The sequence below is a fragment of the Octopus bimaculoides genome, chromosome 1 (assembly GCF_046866305.1).
Source record: "Octopus bimaculoides isolate indiv1 chromosome 1, ASM4686630v1, whole genome shotgun sequence".
NCBI lineage: Eukaryota > Metazoa > Mollusca > Cephalopoda > Octopoda > Octopodidae > Octopus > Octopus bimaculoides.
This window is the reverse complement of record NC_142928.1, coordinates 76,625,685-76,648,212: the sequence shown is the minus strand read 5'-3', so window position 1 is coordinate 76,648,212 and position 22,528 is coordinate 76,625,685. Positions and strand designations below refer to the sequence as shown.

Genomic DNA, 22,528 nt, shown 5'->3' with positions numbered 1-22,528 from the left:
TATATCCACTTACAACAAGTAATAGCATTAATATTCATACTGTTATTAATATTATTTATGAATATGATAATTTGGTCACATTTTTGCAGTAATATTTTTTCAAAAAAATCATATATCATGTGGAACTGGACATATGTAGATAGAGTGAGTATACAAAGAATCGGCCATTGGTTTGCTATAGGTATTAAGTGGCCATATTACTATTTGGTAAGAAAACGTAGTTAAATTACACTTTATATATATATGTAGTGGATTTCTTGCGTGACATTGATCGTTCCTTGCGTTTGACAGGTCTTAGTCGCTGTCATGTCCTCCAGAACGTTCACGTTCAGCTCTTGGTACATTATTTCTTTAATTTTTAGCAGCAACCTTTAACTTAAATGTCAGCAAAATCGAATTTCATTTCTTTCTTAATCAGCAAAATGTCCCCATATTCCCTTGTTTCAGATCCATCCACTCTTAGAGGAGAGAATGCATGGAGCAGATTTGCCCTGTTTAGCTTCTGACTGGATTCGCACATTCTCTTATCAGTCTTGTTTCTATTTTGTTTTCATTTTTTTCTTTTGGCGTTCTAAGTTATTTTTCTGTTTCTCTCAAATGTCTGTCTCCTAATATTTGAAAATGATGAGGCAGTCGGCAACACCTGACGCTAAAATGGGTTAATATTGTTTTCAGTGAGATTCGCATTCAAATAGTATTCGAAAACTATTTATTTTAAGCGATGGTTCACGTATCCTTTAATTTTAGTATATATTCGCCATCAACAACCCCATCAACACCCATTGAAACCTTTAAAAATAATTTACCGCCTAAAAGACTGAATTTTTATCTATTTTAGACACTAATGAACGCATCTACACGTGCAGAAAATCTGTTACTACAAAGTTACCCAAATCAAATAAGAAGCAACAACAATAACAAGGACAATAATAATAATAATCATCCGTTCTTCTAAAGGTAAAAGCTCTGAAATTTTAGGGAAGGGGCTAATGGATTATGTCGACATCAGTACATAACTGATACTTATTTCCTCGAAAGGATGACGGGGACAAAATCGAGGGAGAAACTGCTGCTAAACATTTTGTCTTCTATGTTAAGGATTACGCTAATTTCTCGCCTTATTATTATTATTATTATTATTATTATTATTATTATTATTATTATTATTATTATTATTTCTATTATTATTATGGGCATAGGGCCTGAAAGTTATGGGGAAGGGGGCTAGTCAATTGCATCGACTCCAGCGTTCAGCTGGTATTTTTTATCTACCCAAAAGGATGAAAGGTAATGTTTACTCGGTGGGATTGTATCTGAAGATGTAAAGTCCCGGTATAAGTAATGTAAGTTATTTTGTCCAACAGTTAGCGATATCATCGACGCCATTACTTCTGTGGTACTTTATATTATCGACTTCGGAGAGATGAAAACCAAAGTTTGTTCCTTTGAGGTTCTGTTTCACCTTTGATCGCTGTTAAAATGCAGTGTTATTGTTTTGACAAACATCGATGCTCAAAACAAAAGTAATGCCTACAATAATTGGCGAAACACAATGCCTTTCCCAAAACCCACCTCGCAACAAAATGTTTGACGTCTAAAATGTACCATAAAATCTGCTAGACCACTGTCCTAACCATGGAAGATGACGTCAACCTATCGTAATGATAAGTTTTGACGGCGAAAAGATTGGTATCATATCATTTTGCCTTTGTCAAAATAACTTGTACAAACTTTGTAGAATATTTTCCCCACCTTCTTTTACGAAAATAAGTTTCGCCAGTTCATGTTAGCGTCACTTCTTCATCATTACGTCGAAGCTCAACTCTTTTTCCCAGTATTTAAAACTTTTAATGCAAGAAGATGAAGATGTAACTTTATTAATGATTTTAATTAGTACTAATCGGAAGGGAGGTAGATGAGAAAGTTGATCACGTTAGAAGACAATTGTTTATTATTTATTTTATTTTTATATCGTTTATAGTTGTCTGTATGGTTTCAATTCTAACCACGTCAATTTGTATTTCCTCATAGTCCGGACTATTATGGGCATAGGGCCTGAAAGTTATGGGGAAGGGGGCTAGTCAACTGCATCGACTCCAGCGTTCAGCTGGTATTTTTTGTAAGTATTAGTCATGTATTTTATCAATTTCTACCTATATACTCCGTTATAAATATTTGTATAATTTTCTCTACCTATGTTAGAAATTGTTATTTCTAAGTATGAAATCTCATAATTACTTATTATTATGAAGAGTAAAATTTAAAATGAAATTCATTAGTAGTTATTTGCAATCGCAGTGAAAGAATCATCATCTATGTGTACAAGAACCAATCCTCAGTGGACACTAGCAGTTATAATAATCTATGGGGAAGCTTGAGTGGTGTACCTTTACTTTAGCATATTGGAGAACATCTACTGGAACTATGTATAGGAAAATCGATGTTATGTACACAAGTCAATACAAACGTTATGACGCAAAATCATGTGGCTTGATTCAGTCCTCGACAATTGGATACACGTGCCGAGATAGAGAAAACAATATTCTTGAAACACTGCTATTACTGAAATAAGTATATATAATTTGCATTAGTGATTGTCATTCCAATGGCCAAGAAAATCCAGAGAGAGAAAATCATGAAATATTTGTTTTCTTGCTGACAACCAATTCAATCTGATAGATAGGAAAAAAATGTGGAATTGATTCAAAAACATCGAAAATGATCAATGTTATCCTTCTGTCTCCAAAGTTTACAGATACAAATTATTTTCTGCAAAGGAAACAGGATAATCCAGAAAAATATAGGAATTTGAAAACGACCCCCATATATGTATATATATATATATATATATATATATATATATATATATATATATATATATATATATATATATATATATATGTGTGTGTGTGTGTGTGTGCGTGTGCGTGTGTGTGTGTGTGTGTGTGTGTGTGTGTGTGTGTGTGTGTGTCTAAGAGTAAAGCATATTTGAATCATTGACGAACATATGGAAAGTCATATTGTTAAACTAATTGCAATTTGTGCTGAAAGTTAGGTATAAAATAAATGATACCAAACATGTTGAAATAATACCTCACCAATGTTTAGCTAACGTTGATAATTCACGTTAAAAACCTCATCCAAATAGTTTCAGAAAACCCTTGGATTATGGAGGATTCGTATCTATATGAGATGAGAGGTACTAAGAAAATTTCGGCCGAAGACTGTGTAGCGGTGTATTTTATCCTCTCAAACTCATTCAATTTTGTCTTGCTAATTATTGGCCTGCCTGTTTTGAACACGAATGGCATCTTTTATCCCTAGGTAACCAATATTACGCACACTCTCTTTCATGGTGAATTCAATATCTAGTTTATATACCACATATTTCAAGGTGTTAAATAACAATAAACAGTAATAACCTTCAACAATCTGACATCTTAGATTATCTACTAGTTCACATGATTCGGCGTCATGTAGATATTTGCTTATATCTGTAATAAATGGAACCGTATGCCATTAACGAATTCATGGGATATTGTGAGTTACGAGTCTCTCTGTATAAACATATGGATATTTTATATATATCATGCAAACTATAACCCTTGATGCATTGATTAATAACATATTCATCGTTCTAGTGATTATATTTGTAGTCATTATAGTATTTACACAATTATGCGGATATCATTAATTGCACTAGTATTTATTTTATCCTTCTCTGTTCATAGACTATATCAGTTAATCAACCTATGTGTGCTTGTGTGTGTGTATATATATGTATATATGTGTTTGTGTGTGTATTTGTATATACATGTGAATACGGAGAGAGAGAGAGAGAGAGAGAGAGAGAAGGAGAGAGAGAGAGAAGGAGAGAGAGAGAGAGAGAGAGAGAGAGAGAGAGAGAGAGAGAGAGAGAGAGATGGACAGAGAAATAGATTAATGTGACTCTTTCATATATATAATATCCTGCATGCCGTTATCTATTAATTGCGATATTGATTTGGATACAGAAGCAAAAACTTTAAAATTTCACTTACGTCTGTAATGATCCACATGCGGTCCAGGCATTAATACGGTTTCGTAGTCCAGGTGCGTATAATTATGTAGACGGCATGTTTGTCCGAAATTGTCGTAATCGTATGATTTACATTCGAATGTCACTTCTTGTACACAATGTCGAGCACAATCTTCTACGCTTGAATTTGTCACTGTCTTTAATGGCAACGTTGATAAGTGTGCTTCTCGCATGCGTATAAATAGGCTTCTGTATGGCTGGATACTCACTGAAATATAAGAAAAATAAGAGAATTAAATATAAAGAAAATGACAACTTAATTATCGTTAAATTCATATGAGATATGCGTCTGGGTGTAGTATTTGGTCTGCACGTGCATAGCTTTACAATTATTAACAAAATTGTGTATTCCACACACACACACACACACACACACACATACTCACATACACACATATATATATATATATATAACGACGGGCTTCTTTCAGTTTCCGTCTACCAAATCCACTCACTAGGCTTTGGTCGGCCTGAGGCTATAGTAGAAGACAGTTGCCACATAGTGGGAATTAACCCAGAACCATGTGGTTGGAAAACAAGCGTCTTATCACACGGCCACGCCTGTAGCTGCTTTGTTTATATTCAATGAAAAATACTTTATGTCCATAGGCCTTAGAAAAATATGAACGTTTCTAGATGAATGAATCATTGTGAAATATTTCACATTGTAATATATTTCGCTTGAAAGCCGACTTCTAAGAATTTGAATATTTTGTCATTCTATTATAAATTCAGAGCCTTCAATAAAAATAATTCATTGCTAAACGTGTGATATATACTCTTATTTCTTAATCTTGAAGTAGCGGGGACGTTTGAACACTGGTGTTTAATATTAGAATATATAGTTTCTTCTATACTTTATATTGAATCATACCAAGAAATAGTGTGGATTATAATTCCTCGAGTCAGGGTATGCTATTCTTTCGTACAGATTATGGTAAAAATGACCTTTATTGTTGTTATGTCTCAAGCTACTGCTATCTAGCACCTTCGAATGATTTCTACTCAACCGCTACTCAACAGCTACTCGACTGCTACTCAAAACTCTACCACGCCCAGAATACCTCTATTTATATGTCTTGGGAGATCCTACTTCTTCGCCTGGGGGCGTCGACACAACAATTTTTAATAAAATACAAAATCAATATAAGGAAATACGCTCTAATGTTTATATAACTACATTACGTTTCATCTTGCTAATTTAGCTGCAAACATAATTTGGAATGAGTTATTGTCCCTTCTAAATGTATAAGGATACCAAATTGTGATGAGGGATGCATTTACCTAAATTTTGAACATCACAAATCATATTTTTTCAATGACGATCCAAAAAATATGCGACACCACACAAAATGGGATTTATATTGAGTAATTTGATGGATGAAAACTTCATAGCGAAATACAATATACTGAGTCCCACGCTCTAGCATCATTACCAGTTCATTGAAAGTGGATGAAGCGGTTCACTTTTCTGCGCTGTTTGACGCATTAGGTGCGATAAATGGGACAGGAAATATATACGGCAATTGTAAAAGTTCCTTTAGGGATGCATATATGTTTTAATTGCCGTCCAGTACACTAGTGAAATTTTTACACACAAATTAACAATCACTATTGTAGTAGTAGAAACGTTGCTTGAAGAGCATTTGATCTGGTTTTGTTTTATGGAAGTGAAGCAACTTATTTGCACGCTAGATTTATCAAAATAATTAGAGGTTTTTTTCTTCCAGATATGCTGTCAAGAGGACTCGGTGAAAGAGGACATCGTGTAATAAGTTTTTCATGTAATTAATTTTAGGCACTTTCCTCTAATCATATGTCTACATAAGGTTTGCAATTAAATATGCCACGTTATAAATTATTGAATAGCTTAGCTATGCAACAATATAAACATGTATTCAGCCTCACTTTGCTACTGCATTTTTATATTGAGGTAATACATTTATGGTAATAATATTGTGAGGGATATATGTTTTAATTCAAAGTACAGCACAAAGAGAAAATTTACTTCAGCGCATGTGATACATGGGAAAATACATTGACTGTTTTTTCGTCGTTTCATTGTGGGATTTAGATTTTTTTACGATGTTTTTTTTTTTTAACCTAGCACGAAATATTGTTTAGATTGTAAAGTATAGTCATTAACAGCATATTGCATGGATTGAAACACGAGCTGCAATTGATACACCAAAGAGCAATTTCCTAATAAAGAAAATGTTTACATGCATAATAGATTTTGCATGAAATTAATAGCAAAAGTTCTAATAGGCGAACAACTCATATTTTGGTGGGATCTCCGAGAATTAAGTACAATGATGTCGTTCCGACATATTTGAGAATTGGATTCAGTTCAAAATATACACTGATACGCACATAGATAAATGCATGCATATACACTCATACATACACAGGCACTTATATATATCTATTCAGAAACACGTATACACACATACATACATCATTACACACACACACACACACACACACACACACACACACACACACATTACTTCAAAGAATGAAAATATGTGAACGAAGCCACGAAGCCACAAAGCAGCAAATAAAACCCAAAGAGCATGAAAATATCCATAATTTCATGTGTTCATGCACGAAATGAAGTTCTTATTCCTTACATGATGAGTGCATTAAAATATTTGATATATCGATTAACAGGCATCAAACAATGTAGGAGCCAATTGAGGTATGAACATAAGTTCATGCAGTTCACTTTCTGGATATCACAAACTCAAGTGAGCAGAGTCCACGAACGCCAATCTCACCTCTGTCATGTACTAAACACTGACTCGCATGCCTTGTTTCTCTTCACATGTAAATGAATGTAATCATCCACTTTTCGTGGTAGGGACCCGGTTCCCTAGTTAGGCGGGGTTTTTTTCTGTCAACATTCGCTGATTAGAAGACTAGGTACGATGCACGCAAACGCTGTGGCTGTAACAGCAAGTTTTGGGGCGATGAACATCTGGGGTGGCTTTATATTACATGTGTATTCTGCAGGCTCTGATGTTAAGAAGACTGCATTCCTGGAACAAGGCAAGAGCCAGATAGAGTGGCTGATTGTTTTATTGTTTTATTCTTTTACTTGTTTCAGTATTTTTACTTCGGCCATGCTGGAGCACCGCCTTTAGTCGAGCAAATCGACCCCAGGACATATTCTTTGTAAGCCTAGTACGTCTTCTATAGGACTCTTTTGCTAGATTACTAGAATACGGGGACATAAAGACACCACCATCGATTGTCAAGCGATGTTGGAGGGGGGACAAACACAGACACATAAACACACACACACACACACACACACACACACACATATATATATATATGACGGGCGTCTTTCAGTTTCCGTCTACCATATCCACTCACAAGGCTTTGGTCAGCCCGAGGCTATAGTAGAAGACACTTGCCCAAGGTGCCACGCTGTGGGACTGAACCCGGAACCATGTGGTTGGTAAGCAAGCTACTTACCACACAGCGACTACTTGTTGAGTAAAATGATGAATGGAACATCTACGTTGGTGTTCTATAAATAATTAGCGGTGGGCAAAAGCGATGACTTTCATGGGGTAAATCTGAGCGACGATACAATTCAAATCGCTTAGCAGTATTTCGTCCCTCTTTACTTTCTGAATCCAAATTCCGCCGACAGCTTTGATTTTATCCTTTCGTTAAGTTCTAGTTGAGCACTAATGTCAGTGTAACTGACGACACTCCTTCCGCAAAATTTTGACGTCGATAAATAAAGTACCTTTTAAGTAATAGAACCAATAATATTACTAACCTGCTATTCTCAATGCAATCTACCGTCTGCTTAAATCAGAAACCATTATTATTATGATCGTTGAAATGTCACCAAGATGTTTATTTCAAATACACTACATATAATGTTATAATAAACGTTACAATATTTTGAGCAGATTATATCAAACACAAAAGATGTAATTACTCGTGAATTTTTACTATTGTTCAATTATTTATTTATATTACAGACTATTTAATTTCGATTTTTTATTTTATTTTATGTCGCTCTCTATTCTTTTAATTTCTGCTTCCTTTTCGTAGACGTTAGTCACGAAGACGTGATTTTTCTGGAAATATTCCAAATGGCCTTTGTAAATTATTTCGTTGTTGGTGACCATTTGAAAATATTTCACAAGAACAAGGAAAAATAAGTGACAATGGTAACAATATTTTATAAAAAATACAAAAACTAAACTCAAAACAAATGGGAATAGTATAGTTTTTGCTGATAATATTGTATTTAAGTTAGTTTCATTCAATAATCATAAAGAAATAAGAAAACAACGCTATAACGACAATAATCAAACGATTCACATGAAATGTGGAAGCAAACATTTGAAGCATACAACAATAATCTCCAATACAAATAAATACAAGACATACGTTCACCCTTTGCAACACAAAATGTAACAGAAGATAAACAGAAAACTAAATATATAATTAATGGTTATCAGACAATCATCGTCCTAACAGACAACCATATTGTGTATTAGTGAAGTGGATAACAGAATAAATTTAGTAAATAAATTAACTTTGTTGATGAACGTTACACCTGTAATTAGAGGAACAAGTCACTTCACCGTTGAAATGCAGTCAAAATAATTAAAACTCGAATGAGCAGAGTGTGAGTGATCTTTATCTACGCGGTTGATGAACAATTGAGACTATCGCTAATTCAGACGGTAAAGTAGTATCAATTAATCGTTCCAATTTTGCTTTAGAAAATTATAGAAGGTAAAAAAGGGGAAATATCTCCAACGCAGAATATTATAACAGTGCGAAAAAGCACTGGAGCAGCAGATAGTGATGTAAAACTGAATGACAAATTAATTCTACTACCCAAATAAACAGCAATAAAGTCAAGATATTGAGCGTAGTCATTCGACATTGTAGTCATGGCAGACGAACTTCTCTCAGTTCACCCATGTACCGAACATGGAGGAATACGTAGGTTAAAGCAGTCCTAAATAATGATGTTAGAGACGGAAATGAAAGATATCTCTGAAACTTTTTACAGTAAATCTGCCGTGTGAAAATTAGACCTGGAAGATAAAGCAGCGATTTTCATTTACTGAAATTTAGCATTAACCAAAATGCATACCCATTTAGTAACGTTAATTAATTCCTACTATTGTTACAAAATGCGGAGTAGGAGAATGGCAGAAACGTTTAAGTGCTGGAGGAGTGATTGGCGGTATTTGTCCTGGCTTTTAACTTTCTGATTTCAAATCCTAACGTAGCAAATTTTGCGCTTCATCCTTTTGAGTTCGTTAAAATTAAGTTCCAGTCATATATTGCTATCGAGGAAATCAACTTGTATCAAAATATGAAGGCGATTGCTTAGTAGAATCGTCATTGTGTTGCACAAGGTACCTTGGAATGTTGAGTAACAGCCTTTTACATTTTGTCATAATATCATTGTCGTCATGTATCGGACGTCTGCAGAGCGTAACGACTCTAAAACGAAAGTTTTTCAGCTGCCTTGCCAATGTGTCCAACCAACTCGTGATATTGTCCATCCGTTGCGTTCTTCTACTCTTCATTCTATGCTTATTTTTCCGGACATCTGTTTCTTCGAATATGACTATAATAGATGAGCTTTTGATTTTTTCTCAATGTTCAGGAGTTGTTGCTCAGCTCCTTGTTGTAATACACATTCAGTTTCCCAATAGTCCATGTAATAGTCCCCTAGCATTCTCCTATACATCGACATTTCAAACGCATTGATTATTTTCTCTTCAAATTCTTTCAAAATTCATACTTCGCAACCGCAAATGTCTATTTGGCCAAAAGAACGCCCCCACTAGCCTTGCCTTATATTTGGGACATTATAGCTACTCCAGATGTCAGCAAGCATTTCTATGGATACTTTGCCATCGCTATCCCTGTCATGATCTTTTCCTTACATGTAGCTTCAAATATAACTCTTATCAATATATCCTTATTTCCATACGTCTGGGTGAAAAGAAGTACCAGTAAAGTACTGGTGTCAATGTAAATTAATAAGTATCTCCATAAAAAAATTTCACTACTTGTGCCTAAATAAGAACCATCAGTATCCTTCAGATCAGTTCTTTGCAGTCTGTTGATCTATTTCGATAAATATCTATCAAATATATTGCGTACTGCAAAAACCTAAGTGAAATAGCAATGCATATTTCCGAATTCTTAATATTATTTTTAAGTAAATAGAGAAAACTTTCTATGTTCAAGTTTAACAAAATCCATTTCATTGTAATTTTGTAAATTTATTTTTACAGAATATTTTTCCTGTCAAATTTTATCATTTTTATATATTTTCAATTTCTTTCTTTCTTTCTTTCTTTTTTTAGCAATATTTATTTCGTTACAAAGTTGCTTTCGTTTTTTTCTAAATATTTATGTTAATGTCATATATTGACATACATACATACGTTCACACACACATACATGTGTATATACATGCATGCATGCATGTATGTATGTATGTATATAATATATATATATATATACATATATATATATAGTCTTTTTCATATATCAACTTATGTCAAAGCAAACTACTCAGACATTGCATCTCGAAAGTATTTCGGGTGCCAAATAGCCTTTCAGTTTATAAATCTCCAGGCGTCGTTTATTCATCTTTTCTTGTTTTATTTCATATTATTTTCCTTGTTCTTTTTTTTTTATTTTGCTTCGATATTTTAAAATTCATCTCTATTCTTTATTTTTATTTGTTTTTATTTTTGCACTTGTTCCTTGCTTTAAGGTTTTAAACCTATCTGGCTTTTCTTATGATTGACAGAAAGTAATTGAGGTCTCTTACTAGTCTCATGCTGCTCTGATACGATGCCAAGTGATGTACTAGTTAAACCAAAATTAAACAAATAAATATATTCTCAGTGTGATGGAACAAAGCCAACTTACACAAGATATTTCTGAAAACCGATCAAGTATTCATATTGTTATGAAGGGAGTGGAATAATGTCGTATATATTTCGGAGGCGCCTGAACAATGAATTGTAACATGAGCCAACTAGGGAGTGACTACGGAATTGTTCATGCTGCGTAATGTATCCATGAAATCTACATCTACTATCTTAAAACAAGGAAAACGCCTCAGACAATACATCTCAGCAAAACTATAAGGAAATCAGATTCTAACAACTGGAATGCTTTTACCACAGACCCGCTTGATCAATGTTACTCTGGAGATAAGCAGTAGCAGCAACAACAACGACAACTGAACATTTATCTTTAGGTGTTCAGAGAAATGTTAGACCATCAGAGAAATTACTTGGCGGAATTTTGTTACATCTCTTTTACGCAAATTGTTCCCAATGTATAGATCTCTATTTTGTATTTAATTTTCCTAAGTTTAATGATATAATACTTAATAGTATATCAATTAAATTAACTGCACCTCTCACCCGGAATAAACGCGATACGGAACACCCATCTCGAGCGGTCAGTAGGCAGAGTCGTTAGTGCATCCGATAATTTGATTTACGACAATTGTTCTGATTCTTTGGGGTTTAAGATCAAATACGAGAGAAGAATTTTACTCTTCATCTATTCGGGGTCATAAACATGAAGTACCAATCCTGTATTGAATAAATTCTTCTTTCTTTCACATACTTTCTTCCTGTTTGCTTTTCCTCTGTTTCTAAAAGAAATCGGATGTAGTCAACCTGGAAAAGGATGAGATTCTCTTGTTCTGAATAAACGTATCTAAACACGCCATACATTACAATGGCACTTCTACGAATCCATTAGGTGTTGAGATCCAAAGGCAAAGCAAGCATGGAACGCCGATTTAAGGTAGAGAGTTTCTAGAAAAGGTATAAGATAATTCAAAATGTTACCCCCTCTTATTAAAAATGTTATATTTATTATCGAATATATAATCAAATCTGTTATTATGCAAATTATTATGCATAGCATTTTGTGTGTTATACGTTCAGAAATTCAGTTGGAAAATAAAAATTCTCAATTGATATTTCGCTTATTTTTGAAAGGAAGCGTACCGACGCACAATTTCTTACAGTAACTGACGTCTCCGCCAAACCCATCCTGGCTTAATTTCACACCCATTGCTTATAAGGAAAAGCTAATGTTTTATATATATTTCATGTAAGCAATTAAGGCGGTGAATTATTACAATCGTAGGAGTGTCGGGCTAAATGCTTAATGTTGTTTATTTATAGCTCTTTAAGTTTGAGTTCATCTTCAGCAGAAGTTATCTTTCATACTTCTGGAGTCGATAAGATAAAATACTAGTTAAGTAGTAGAGACGATGATAACACTCAAAGCGAAGGTTTTGTGTCTAAACCAGAAACAATATTCTTATTAAAGTATTAGAAAGACGATGAGCTGGCAGAATCATTAGCATGCTGAGCAAAATGCTAAGCGGCATTTCGTCCGTCGTTACGTTCTGAGTTCAAATTCCACCGACTTGCCCTTTCTTTCTCACGGCATCTATGAAATAAGTACCAGCAACGTACTGGTGTCCATGTAATCGACTACACCTCACAAAAGTTTCAGGCATTGTACCTCTAGAAAAAAAAAGGTTATTAAAGCATTTGAAAGGCGATGACCTGGAAAAATCGTTAGCATTCCATGTAAAATGCCTAGCTGTATTTCATCTGTCTTTACGTCTTGAGTTCATATTCCACCAAGGTTGAATTTCCTTTGTATCGTTTCGGGGTCGATAAAATTAATAATTAAGCGCTGGGGTCAATGTAATCGAATTATCTCTTCCACCGAGTTTGCTGGCCTTGTGCCAACATTTAAAATGAATATTATTATTAAGATATTAGAAAGGCGGCGAGTTGGTAGAATCGTGTGCGTACTGGGTATAACGCCTAGCGGCATTTCTTCTGGGTTTACGTTCTGAGTTCAAACACTACCGAGGTCAACTTTTACTTTCATCCTATTGGGATGAATAAAAGAAATACCACTTGAATACTGATAATCGACTAGTCCCTTCCTCATCGCCAAAATATTCAGGCTTTGTGCCTACAGTAGAAACGATTAACTAAGCACTAGTCGAGCACTCGGCTACTCATATGTAAATCTCCGAAAAACATATTGTTTCGTGTAATAACCTTTTCTAATCTACATACAAGGCCCAACATTTTGCTGGAAGGGTTAGTCGATTACAACGACCCCTGTACACGACTGGTATTTATTTCAACGATCCTCGAAAAGATGAAAGGCAAGGTCTACCTGTGAGGAATTTGAACTCACAATATAAATACGCATGAAATATCGAGGCGAGGTTTCTCCTGCGTAAAAAGTATTCAGCTATTCGGGAACTTTCTTTGCCACGTCTAATAATATCAGTAATATACAAAGACTACAAAAGAATTAGAATAGCACAAACTTTAGGAAAGAACCAGTAGAGAAAAATCCCTATATATATTGCTAAATATTAAGCTTTACAAACATATAAACATATGCAAACACACAGGCATATATTTCAGCATACATATACACATATATTCACATGCATGCACATATATTCATACACACATATATAAGTATGTGTGAATAAATAGGTGCTGTGTTTACATTAAATCTTGCCGTTTACATTCGCAAGTTTATGTAAAATTCAATGTAATATGTTGAATTGTCTATTTAAAACACTTCTCCGCCTGATTTCTCTATCCCTCTCTCTCTCTCTCTCTCTCTCTCTCTCTCTCTCTCTCTCTCTCTCTCTCTCTCTTTTTTTTTCTCTCTGTGTCACACACACACACTCACACACACGTATGCGTTTATATATATATATATATATATATATGTATATATATTAATCGACTGTGAAAATGCTAGAATCTTCGGAGAAAGCTGAACATAGGTCAGGTAATTCATAAAATGGTGTATACAGGTTACATGTCAAAGGCTTAAATACATTTAAAGACCTCGGCAGGTTGAATCAAAACAAACTATTACTGTTGTAAGAAAATGTGTGTATTTGATTAATCGGTCAGTTTGTATTCAGGAAATTCGATTTTGACGTGCATTCATTTATCCTAATAATCACACGCGCTTATAAAAGTATGTATATATATATATGGCCATAGAACACATATGCGTATGCGGGTATATATATATATATATATATATATATATATATATATATATATATATATATATATATATATATATATATATATATATATATATATATATATATATATTCATATATATACATATATATTTGAGTATATTTATATTTAAATATATATATGTATCCATATGTTAAATTTTATTTGTTTCAGTCGTTAGACTGTGGTCAGGCTCGGGCACGGCCATGAATTTTTAGTCGAGTAAATCGACCCCAGTACTTCTTTTTTTTAAAGCTACTTATTCTATCACTCTCTTTTGCGGAACCGATAAGTTACGGGGACACAAACACACGAACAACCGATGTCAAGCGGTTGCGCTAGGACAAACACATACACACGCATATATATATATATATATATATATATATATATATATATATATATATATATATATATATATATATATATATATGTATATATATATGTATATATATATATATATATATATATATATATATATATATATATATATATATATATATATATATATATATATATATATATATATATATACACACACGTGTGGCTTCTTTCAGTTTCTGCCTACCAAATCCAGTCAAAAGCTCTTGGTGCCACACAGTGCCACACAGTGCGACTGAATACCGAACTATGTGGTTGCGAAGTAAACTTCTTACCACACAGTTACACATACACACATATATGCATTAACAAATATTTTTATCAAAAGCCATGTATCGGATCTGGTTTTTTTCATTCGCAAAATATGCATTTTTTAAAAGGAAGTAAAAAAAAATCTGAAAATCGGCTATAATAATGTATCCTTCTATTCTCATTTCTCTGAAGGTATGATGTTGTAGAGAAAATAATTGGAGAAAAAGGTTATAGACGTTCAAAAATAGAAGAAAATAACTGTATTTTTAGCCAATAGCGCAATAGAAAATTTCTGCGTTTAGTGGAGCGGTGTCAACTTTAGCGTTGTACCCTGTGAAATTTATAGTTTAGCATCAGACCTGTTCATTGTAGGTTTTTAGATAAACAGAAATACCTAATTTCATTCTAGGTTTCTGAATAAGCAGAACTACCTAATTTCATTGAAGGTTTCTAAATAAACAGAAATACCTAATAAAATCAACATGTATCATCTTATTGTTTATTTTGTCTCTTCATTGATTGTATTTTTATTTATTTAAATTTGTTATATTAATATATTTTTCTGCATGTGTTTATTTAATGGGCATTTCAGTATAATATATACCTGCCATGTATTTGTGTCGATCATTAATACGTAAGTGCATGTATGTGTGTGTGTGTGTGTGTGTATGTGCGCGAAAAGTGGGCGTCTGTCTCTAAAAGTCCAAAGTTCAGTAACATTTTCATGCTTGGATTTCTAAACTACGATAAAAATAACACTGGTCAACAATGAACTTGTCTCAAGGAAAAGAATACTTGTATCTTATATGTGTTTGCATGGAGAATTCAAAAATAATGTCCAATTATCTGTATCACCCGCAGTTTGCCTGTTCCACGATATCCCTCTGAGTTCCTGTTACGTGGGTTAAATTTTAGTTAAGCTGTTGAAATGTGAAGGTAACGAATCTGGGTTTTCATGCTATTATTATTATTATAATTATTATTGTTATTGTTGTTCAGGTCACTGCTTGGAATCGAACTCGGAGTCTTGGGGTTAGTAGCCCACGCTCTTAACCACTACGCCATATGCCCGTGGGCAATTATGGAGAGAATTTTAGGGTTTATAAATCTAATATTTTCCTATCCTTCCTTAATACCGGTTCCCATATGCTATTCATATTTGCACTCGGTCTGCTTAGGGGGTTGTTGCGTCCTAGCATATGTGCTGCTTCTTTTAGTTATCGTATTTTCCAGTGGTGTTCTTTGTCTATTATTTTAAATTCATCCCACAGAGGGAGGTGGTCTCCATTTTTCCATATATGATCAGCTGTACCCGATTTATCAGTATCTCCTCTTGTCACAGCTTTGCGATGTTCGTCCATCCTTATTTTGAGGAGCCGACATGTTTCGCCCTTGTATAAACTATCACAGCTGCACAGGATGGAGGACACGGTGTCTTTGGTCATGTTCTCTTCTATTGGTGGTTTTACTCGAAGGAGATATTTGCGAAGTGTTTTATTACTCTTGAATACTGTCCTGATGTCATATGGACCGCATTTCTTTTGTATCTTTTTAGAGAGGCCTTTCACATAGGGTAGACAGACTGTGGACAGTTTATTGGCCTCATTCTCTCTCTTCTTCATAATTGGAGTGGATTGTATACTTTTGGGGTAGTTGTTGCTTAACAGATCGTTTCTGAGCTTGATCATGTCTTCATGTTGTGTATCACGATCGCTACTTATATTCTTTGCACGATGTTTTAGGCAATGAGCAGTTCCTCTCTTTACAGTGTATGGATGGTGGGAATTGAAGTTGAGGTATCTATCGTCCAGCAAAGTTAGGCTTGCGGTATACGGATGTCCTGAATCCATACTTGGTGCGTGTTATTAACACGTCAGGAATGCCAGCTAAACCAATAGCTAAACCCTCCTCTTGTCGAATTATATCAGTGTCTATACTGATATAAGTGGGTAGTTTCTACACAGAAGGTCAACATTTCCATAAAGTTTCTTATTGGTATACTAGTGCCTTCTTTTAGATGGCTGTCTGTCACTAGTTTTTCTTGTATCACCGATAGTGAATTACTAGCTGGGACTTTGGTTAACAGACTTAACACATCTAGACATCTTAACAACAAACAAGATGACAAATACCCGTCAAATGTAAATAATGTAAATAATGTACACAATTCCTTATCTCTTAAATATAGAACACCTAATTTCATTTTTTATAAATAGAATTAACCTAGTGAAATCATATAGATAGATAGATAGATAGATAGATAGATAGATAGATAGATAGATAGATAGATAGATGGTAGATAGACATGTCTACATATACCTACCTATCAGCACACATACCTACTAATATATATGCACACACATAGCCGCATATGTACTCATACAAACATATCCCTCTACACTTATGTTTATTCCTCTTCATATATACCAATAGAATAGTAAAGAGCAACGGTGATGCAGAAAGAGCAAGGTTTATGTATGTATTGGATACAAAATTTTGAATGGCAGGTAGTTCGAACACTGAAATAATGTTTGGAATTGTTATATATCCGTCTATCATTACACAATGCACATAGGTAGAAACATGCAGATTGACGAAGGAAATCGATATAAACTTACATACGGTGAGAGAAATAAAGACGAATTACAAACCAGACATTAGTCAAATATATGTACATTCTATAGTGAGGGCATACGTGAGTGTGTTTGACTGTGAGTATATTAGGAATCTGTATATCTAACGATGCCTATATTAGAACGTACAGATGTTATGTTTCTTTCTGTGTGCGTGTGTGTGCGTATGTGCGAGCAGGTGCGCGTGCATGCGTTCGTATGTATGTGTGTGTGTGTGTGCTTTAAGTGATGCTGCTTGTTTGTCTCTATGTTTATATGTATGTGTGTACCTAAGAGATTGAATGAGAAAAAGACTTTTCGATTAAAGATGTTCCTTCTTGTTTCGGCATTTAACTTCTATTGAGAATATATCTCAACATTACACACGCACATAGACGCACGACCAAAAATACACAAAGAGATAAACGTACATATAGTTACATATAATCACGCACACACACCTACAAGCATTTGAATACTCACACATACACAGAAAACATATTTAAAAAATCACTTTATACACGTTGTTGTATTTCACATCACGCATTCTCATCTTATGGACAGAACTTATTAGACAGCTTTCGATAGAGCAGAAAATAAATGTCTCATATCTATACAAGCATCCTGACTGACTAGCTGATAGATCGATCGGTTTCTATGCGTGCGCGTGTGTACTCACTCAGACACACAAGCACACACACACTGACACCCATACATATACAGGTAAGTACGAAGAAACTCACAAACGCATGCATATGTTAGTCTATAAGTTTCTGTGTGTGTACAAAGCTCTGTAATGCAGACAGAGAGACGGACAGAGAGATAAACTGTCAGATAGATAGATAGATAGATAGATAGATAGATAGATAGATAGATAGATAGATAGATAGATAGATAGATAGATCGATAGATAGATAGACTGACAGATAGACAGACGGGCGCACAGACAGAACAATAGATAGGTGTGTAAAAATAGGGAGATTGAGAATGAGAGAGAGGAGCAGAGATAGAGATAGAGAGAGGAGCAGAGATAGAAAGAGGAGCAGAGATAGAAAGAGGAGCAGAGATAGAAAGAGGAGCAGAGATAGAGATAGAGAGAGTAGCAGAGATAGAGAGGGAAAGAGATGTAGATGGAAACGGTAGGTAGATAAAATATTATGCAGTTAGGTAGATGTGTAGATCAAATTAATCAGTTCACCAAGTAAAAGTGTAGGATGTTAAAGTTGTTGGTAGTCTTAGACATACACACACATAAACTGGTAACTTATGCACGTGTGTTTTGTTTGTTTGATTGAAAGAACGATAAAAGATAAAAAGAAGAAAAAAAACTAGATTGAAGCAACATGTGATGAATTATAATGGATGTAAAGGCGAGTTTATCAAATATAGTAAGCAGTATAAAATCTGGCACCGCCGATTTTATCATTTATAACACTCTTCCATTGATCTCTGATTAACTTCCACAAAATGGAGAAACAATACGCCACTATCATCACCTCTGTGGGAAGACATTTCCAAGATGATCCCGAAATAGAAACGGTCTAGTACCGGCGATGATTCCGTTCGCATTTATCCATTATGTCTAATGTAGAAAGGCCTTGTATCGAACAAGTTTAAACAAATCTCATAAACTCGCACACTTATGTATATCAAGCTAGTTCTTCTCTAACCAATATAAAAAAATAAACAGATTATGTGAAAAACACATTCATTCAATGCAGATATTCAATGTAACTTATACAATAAACTTTAAAACAGTAGAAACAGTACAGCATCTGTTAAATATATGATATACTATTTGGTTTGGTTCTCTATATTTTGAGTCTATGATATTCAATTTCCCTTCATTATACTTCAAGTTTTCATTGTCAATAATCTTAACAAACTCGAGATATTTTGTGATTGCTGGAATAGCTCGAGTTGGTAGCAATATTTCTCTCAAATAATATCCCATCGTTTAACGAGAAAAACTATTCCTATGAAACGATAAACTATAGTATAATCACTGCTGCAATACCTTTTATCGTACACGCCAGATTATGGCTGACTTGGCACAAAATAACACCAGCAAAATTAACCAGGAAGGTACTTAAGAGAATGCGTTAGACTATATGACTCACCTATAATATAATGATTTGGCCAAAATAGAAATATGAATGCTATTTCTGCTTTATTGAGTGGAATAGTTGACCACCGGACAAAGTGTTCCTGATATTTAGCTACACCACTTTAATTATACCAGTAATACGTTAACTGTACAGTCTAATATTTTCCTCTACTAATTTAGTCTATTATATCAAATATCAGCATTCATTCTGTTCTTGTTTTGAGAATCCGAAAATCTAAATCATTAAAAATTGCAATATGTCCATTTGGATTTATTGTTCTACGACAATAACAATGGATAGATTTTATTTTTCATTTGTAATCATTCATCACTTTGTGTCAATCAAAATTTCTAGTGACTAAAATTAATGGCTTAGTTATTTGCTCCTTCATTCTGCGTTCAAATCTCGATCTGTTGAAACTTAAGTGATATCTACCCAGTGATTGATGAAGTGCATCTACTGAAGACACTTAATGTATATATATATATATATATATATATATATATATATATATATTATATTATATTATATTATATTATATTATATTATATTATATTATATTTATCTTATCATATTTACTTTACTTTATATTATACTCATTTATTGTGCTTTTAATTATTAATTTTTCTATATGTGATAGTGAATTTTCATCGATGAGTTCTTGAAAATTGGTTATTTTCCCTAAAACTATATATTTTATATATACTTTATCTATAAGGCTCAATTTAATTTTAATTTTTATTTTTATAAATTGATTTTAATTGAGCTTTTTACCTGTAATTTTGGATTTTGTCCCTAATATTATTATATATATACATATATATTACTGACATATATTTTATGCCAAGAGACTAGAAACCCCGATTCGTTATCATATACTCTTAAATAGTTCCAAACGCGAAATAAACAATTAGAACATTCTCCTATAGTCTTCGCTCGATCGACGCCTTGTTATTCACATTGTTGGGTCGAGAGTAGGGAATACTTAATCCGCCATTGCATTTAATAACAGCAACGGTTAATTGACCCCCTTTAGAGATGTTAACTCTTTTGAAAGGACTGGAGACAGGTCTTTGAGATTGAACAGTAACAGTTCAGCATCGAATGTTCTCCATATAGTAGCTAAGTAAAATTGTACAATATAATATATTGTATGTGACCTATCTACAGGGTCAGATTGGATCGTATCACAGATGTAGCAATGCGGTTTACCTCCACGTTCCGAGACGGTAAAATCATGATAATGTGTTATCTCTCTCTCTCTCTCTCTCTCTCTCTCTCTATATATATATATATATATATATATATATATATATATATATATATATATATATATATATTCTACAGTTTCCGCCTACCAAGTCTACTGACAGACCTTTAGTTGGCTAAACCAGGAACGAAGATGAGAAGCAAAGTTCTTACTACACAACCACGCCTTCATCTATCTATCTATCTATCTATCTATCTATCTATCTATCTATCTATCTATCTATCTATCTACCTATCTATCTATTTATCTATCTATATGTATATATATATGTATGTGCGTATATGTATGGAGACACGCTTATGTGCGTGCGTGCGCGCGCGTGTTTGTTTAAGTAATTGTGTTTGAACATCTCTTTCCATATTTCTATAAATGTAATTTTCATTGGTATTGCAGTGTCTGCGTATGTTTCTCCTTTACATAGTGACTTCCTTTACTTGAATGGATCTAAAAATAATTTTGATGCAAGCTGCCGTTTTCTTTCACATTGATTTGACTAGGTGCAGTTCGATTGAAGTAAGTTTTCGTTGTATCAATATAGAGCAAATGCCAATATTGCTGTTAGGAAATGTATTAATAAGGTGAGGGTCAGAAAAGAGAAAAGTAAAATGGGAAGAACCATTATATCCAACAATAGACCGCCGCCTCAAAGAAAAATAATTGAAGAAAAAATAATTTAGCCATCTGCCTTAAGAGACCACTCCTCCTGATTTGAGTTTACGTCCGTTCTCTGAATTGCGATCAATTATTATTTACATTGCTTCTATTCCGTTATTGCTGTGAGTATTGTACTAGAGTTAAAGATCCAGTGTTTGATGCAATTTCGTGCACTGATTGTATTTATAACTATTGATTTTCGTTTTACGTTTCCTTTGTATTTTGGTTATTTATTGATACTACCAAACGTTTAATTACCTCATCCAGCGTCACCAGAGTTACCAGTGACTGATAACAGAGCATCAAGCATTCATCATTGCTGTTTATAATGATTGTAAGTGTTTCGATAAAGGCATGCATTCGTAGAGATCACACGGTAAGGGCTGTGCCAAAGAAGAACTTCACTAGATGACTGAAATTAAATCAGGATTTCATCTTTGTATCAGTGACATTGTGTTCAATATCACTGAGAGACGATCTCAAAGTCTTGAAAACTAGTATTTGCTTGCAACTTACAGTCTTTGAAATAAATTCTTTCTACAAACTTGTATATTAAGTCTATACTCTACTAAATTATTTTCCAAAGGTTCAACACTACATATACAATACAGTCAGATAGAAACACGTTATGTATATATATATATATATATATATATATATATATATATATGTATGTATGTATCAGACTGGAATCTACTCTAAATTTCCATGAGCCTGTATTCTTTTAAACTCTCCGCTGAGCTCTAATGGATCAACTAAACTGGATTCATCAGTTTGCATATATATATATAACGTTCATGCTGCATGTTCGATTAATAAGTTACTGGTGCGTTAACAGTGTTTTGTCTAAACTGTGTACTGTACAACATAATATAACTAAGAATATTTTTTTAAAATTGAATTCTGCTAGTAGATAATGTATCTGAACACAACATATTAAGGCCTGCTCATATATATATATATATATATATATATATATATATATATATATATATATATATATATATATGTATGTATGTATCAGACTGGAATCTACTCTAAATTTCCAT

The 22,528-nt window shown here is 33.7% G+C and overlaps 1 protein-coding gene across 2 annotated transcripts in view; it reads right to left on the bottom strand.

The window, feature by feature from the left end:
- The window catches only part of LOC106869508 (uncharacterized), a 1,059,538-nt gene that overhangs the window by 507,684 nt on the left and 529,326 nt on the right, over positions 1–22,528 (bottom strand). For both annotated transcript variants that reach the window (XM_089352454.1, XM_089352457.1), the window contains exon 2: positions 4,041–4,286. In XM_089352454.1, the coding sequence (XP_089208580.1) occupies positions 4,041–4,286 (246 nt within the window). The remainder of the gene's footprint in view (positions 1–4,040; positions 4,287–22,528) is intronic.